Consider the following 4,314-nt stretch of genomic DNA (forward strand, 5'->3'; position numbering starts at 1 on the left):
TAGCGAGCCCTAGTGATGAAGCTCCAGTTCAGGTGCCTCCAACAAGGAGCCTAAGGGATCATGTCAATCCCATATTTAATGCATCAACTAGAGCAGTACCAACAGTTTCTGAAGAAGTTTCAGATTTGGTGCTTCCCACGAGGAGCCTAAGAGATGAGGAGGATACTTATGTTGATGCCTCACAGGAAGCACCACCAGCAATGGGCATAGAAGAGTCTCAACCTGAAGTTGAATAGCAGGATGGAAATGAGGGGGCCAACAGCACAGGTTTGTCAGTATAGTATGCTTGGTTTGCTCATAACATGTAAATAAACTTTCTCAAGTTTATTTAGTAGTGAACCAGCTTCCGTATTTAACTAGTTTATTTATGTTATTCACAGTTACAGTGCCACCCATTAAAAAAAGAGGTAGAGGGCCTGCTAAGGATACTATGTTTGAGAGGTTACGAAAGATGGGGAAGATCCCATTAAATATAAAGGATGGGCATAGAGGCCCATCATGCGAAAATGCCACAATATTCACTAGTCGGGTGAGCTGGATTATAAGAGTACATGCGGATATGAGACATGCAAGTTGGAATGTGATAGATGAGAAGGAGAAGCACGAGCTCATCAATCGTGTTAGAGTAGGGGTTCCAAAATTTGTGGTTTATGTTGTTATTTATGAATCTTGTTATGGTACATTTCGAATGATAGTTTGAATGTGATATAGTCACTATGTCTATGCAGGCTGACTTCGTGTTGGATTGGAGTAGAGACAATCATCGCAAAGCTGTAGTAAACACACTAGCTGATAGGTACAACGCTTACCACTATGAATTACACAAGCACTACAAGAAATTTGATTCGCATGAGAAGGCATTAGCTGGTTGGAAGGAATGGGTGGAGCCACACATATAGGAGTGGCTATGTGAAATGTGGGCCAGCCCCAAATTCAAGGTTTGGGATTCTGGTTTTATAATCAGTTACAATTTGAGTCCATACAATTGAGTCCAGTTTTTTTCATCCATCTACAAATATATACATATTTATACATAAATACACTTTCAGGAGATCTCATACATAACTCTAAGTGCATGACAATATTTATTGGTTGTCATATTTCAGGAGCAATCTCGTAGGAACAGTAACAACAGGAAAAAACAGAAGATTAAACATACAAGTGGGAGGAAATCATTTGTTAGGCTTATGGAAGAGAGGGTAAGCTAGCTGTTTCTTTGTAGAAGTGAGTCCTATGTGTTATGGATAACCAATTGTTTGTGAGGATTAACTAACAAGATGTTTATTTGAAAGGTGAGGAGGCTTGTAATATAATAGAGTTTTACAAAGAAACACACTGGTCCAATAAGAAGGGTAAATTCATCAATGCAGCTAGTGAACACAATTATGTGAGTTACCTTATTTTCCCTCTGATTTCTAATTATATAATGGGCTTATGCATGGCAGATTTTAAAATAGCATTAACGGTGTTATTGTATTTTCTTTCAGAATCTGATGCTTGAGAGGTTGGGTGAGAAAGAAACTGAAGAGGATGTTGAACTTGACAATGGTGATGTTTTCAAAGAGGTGTTGGGGTTCAAATCTGGCTACGCACTAGGTCTGGGCCACTCTGTCATACCTGAGCCCTCCCCATTCCTGAAAAAGAACAAGGCATTCAAACGTATAGTTGAGGAGAATGAAAGGAACAAGGAATCTGCTGACTTATATAAGAGTAAACTAGAATCACTGCTGGGTGATATGGCTGAGCTGCGAAAACAGTTTTCTGAGCATGACAAACAAATCATGGCCATATCCTCACATTTGGGGTCAAGTAGGGAGTCTCAACAAGAGACTCAAGGAGATTTATAAAATTCCTAATATATTGAAAAGGTTTTTTGAAGAAGGTCATGGGGATATAACTAGTTTTTGTTCCCCCTATTGGAAATGAAAACAATTATAATGTATTTATTTTGATCAACTGTGGGGAAAGTTTGGGGGTCATGTTTTGAGAAAAAAGGGATGGGAGGTGTTCCATGTAAGTGGACACGGGTTTTTGTTTTGGGATTTCCATAAACTAGTTTAATATGGGAATGGGTACTAGATTATCTCTGTATTCTATCAGGTGATGGTTTGCTGCTGAATGAGTGAGTATATATTTCATTACAACTATGAAGTAGTGTTTGGAAGTTCCTGGATATTTGTAAAATGATTGGGTACAGTTAAATGCTAATCATTTTTATTTTTTCACTTCAGGGAAACACAAGTAGTGCATCAACGGATCTGCATATAAGGGTTCCAGCAGGTCTATTTTTTTTCAGTGATGGAATGTATTATTGGAAAGTCATGGAAGTATAATTGTTTGGCAACCACCGTGCGAAGTGACCTTCATAAGGTAATTGGACAAGTTCCAGATTGGGTGATGGTAGCTTAAATTTTCTGTCAAAATTCTTGGTTTATGTACAATGATTTTTGATATTTAGAATCAATAGATGTTGTTATATGCTCCTCAGGGTAGTCCATAACAATTTGATTATGAGAAATCATTGTACATGTTTGTTGAAAATGCATCTGCTTAGGAAATGACTAGTGGGTTGAAATAGGTAATTAGGTGGATTATGAATTGGGGGGGGAACCACAGTAATTATCTGTATTTAGTCAATTAACCCCCTTCATATGTCTGGTCCCAACAAAATTGGTTCATATTGTAACCCACATCAGATTATTACATTTGAAGTCTAGATTTGGGCTATATATATGTTAACATTGAAAAGGTTAGAGCAAAAGGTTTATTAATTCATTTACTTAAGACTCATGATATTATATCAGAATCTGAATGAGGAATCCACATGGTAAGAAAAAATCCTCAGGCTTTCACTTGAGCCATAACTCACTGGGTCACTCACTAGAGTTGTATGGCAAGTTAAGCAACTACCACAATAACTGGATGTGTATAATGATATCGAGGCATTTGGTTATGATTGGTTGTTTTAAAAACATGTGTTGGAGCTGTAATGCATCCTCATTGGACACAGATATCACAATTTATATTTAAGTATGATTTTCCCATGGTGCACGCATGATAAGATTTTGAATGCAGCAGGATACCATAGGTAAAAACATGTGGACATATGATGCTTGTAGCATGAATATAGCAACTGGGTTTTCTTGCCCTGTTTTGCATAATGTGCTGGGAAAAAGGCAGCTTTGAATTTTAATTTTTCAACAGCAAATGATGCACAAAAATACTAGGGATTATTAACTCAGCAGGTAACTGTTGCTGGAAAATTGGGTTTAAGAAGTATAGTTTAACTTTAGTTTGCAGGAATTCACAATTTATGAAAGAAAAACTAAACACCTCAATAGGCTTTTATTAGCACCTCAATACATCATTTCATTATGATAGGTTAGGACTTGGCATTTACACAACAGAATCCCAATAGATTCTTCTCCACTATATTGGCCAGTTCTTCCATACGGAAATGCCATCTACAGAGATATCTTGTTGTTAAACCGTGTATACAAATGGATAACAAGGGTAATTGATAACAATGTGCATAACCTTCATTGTAGGGACTGCACCCTCTTGTATTTGGTGTCAATATCTGAATGTAAGCTTTAATTGTTGGATAAAACCTATTGATGCAGCAGGAATTTTCTGTCAGCTATCATGGGATTGCATTCTAACATCCCTGGGTGGAATATTGTTCATGAGCAGATAGAATAATTAGTGCTTGCTTGCTTCACTCCTATGATTTTGTTGTCATTTGTTGAACTAAGGTTGTTGCTTCTCCTAGAATTGTAGGGCTACCACTGCTGCCGCTAGTGTTTTAAAAAAATTCATAACATCATGTATGAATAAAGTTTTCAAGTCTTTTTCATTCAGCCAGTGGATATTTTCTGGTATAGAGAGGCATGTGGGCATCAGGATCAACTGGTAGTATCAATGTCAATATGGAGATCAACCATGAAATATGTCATACCTGCTTTCAATGGAGCTACTAGTGAACATACGTTGAAGGAGTTATTCTGCTGGAAGTGTATCCCCCATGTAGAACTGTGTAGTTGTTGTATGCATATTCCCAAAAGTAGTTGTTAAAAACATTGATGACCCTCTTCTCCTTCCCACAGGGTAAACATTAATGTTTTTCCATTTCCCTCAAAGACTATGCCTATTGGAACATTCCTGATCAATGTTGTAAATATATATATATGGGGCAATAGTTATGAATGGATTTGTTGTCTGTATCCCAGCTGAGTTATGTTTAATGGGTGTTTAGTTGTAAGAAACATCATTGTAATTAATGTATGGGAATTATGTTTACATTGTTAGTTGTGG

General features: G+C 37.1%; 1 protein-coding gene across 1 annotated transcript; it reads left to right on the plus strand.

The window, feature by feature from the left end:
- Nucleotides 1-451: 451 nt before the first annotated feature.
- LOC122304574 lies at nt 452-2,338 on the plus strand. The gene is made up of 4 exons (XM_043116837.1): nt 452-646; nt 729-867; nt 1,293-1,387; nt 1,488-2,338. Exons 1-4 carry the CDS (start codon nt 452-454, stop codon nt 1,845-1,847), a joined length of 789 nt encoding a protein of 262 aa, XP_042972771.1. The 3' UTR covers nt 1,848-2,338.
- The last annotated feature ends 1,976 nt before the right edge of the window (nt 2,339-4,314 follow it).

Source organism: Carya illinoinensis, chromosome 3 (assembly GCF_018687715.1).
Source record: "Carya illinoinensis cultivar Pawnee chromosome 3, C.illinoinensisPawnee_v1, whole genome shotgun sequence".
Classification (NCBI taxonomy): Eukaryota; Viridiplantae; Streptophyta; class Magnoliopsida; order Fagales; family Juglandaceae; genus Carya; species Carya illinoinensis.

Bases quoted from the DNA above. Each gene is read 5' to 3' on its own strand.
- LOC122304574 (XM_043116837.1), top strand. From the start codon at position 452: ATGGGGAAGATCCCATTAAATATAAAGGATGGGCATAGAGGCCCATCA. The intron at 647-728 runs GTTTATGTTGTT...ATGTCTATGCAG, and splicing joins TAGGGGTTCCAAAATTTGTG to GCTGACTTCGTGTTGGATTG. The intron at 868-1,292 runs GTTGGAAGGAAT...TTTATTTGAAAG, and splicing joins GCATGAGAAGGCATTAGCTG to GTGAGGAGGCTTGTAATATA.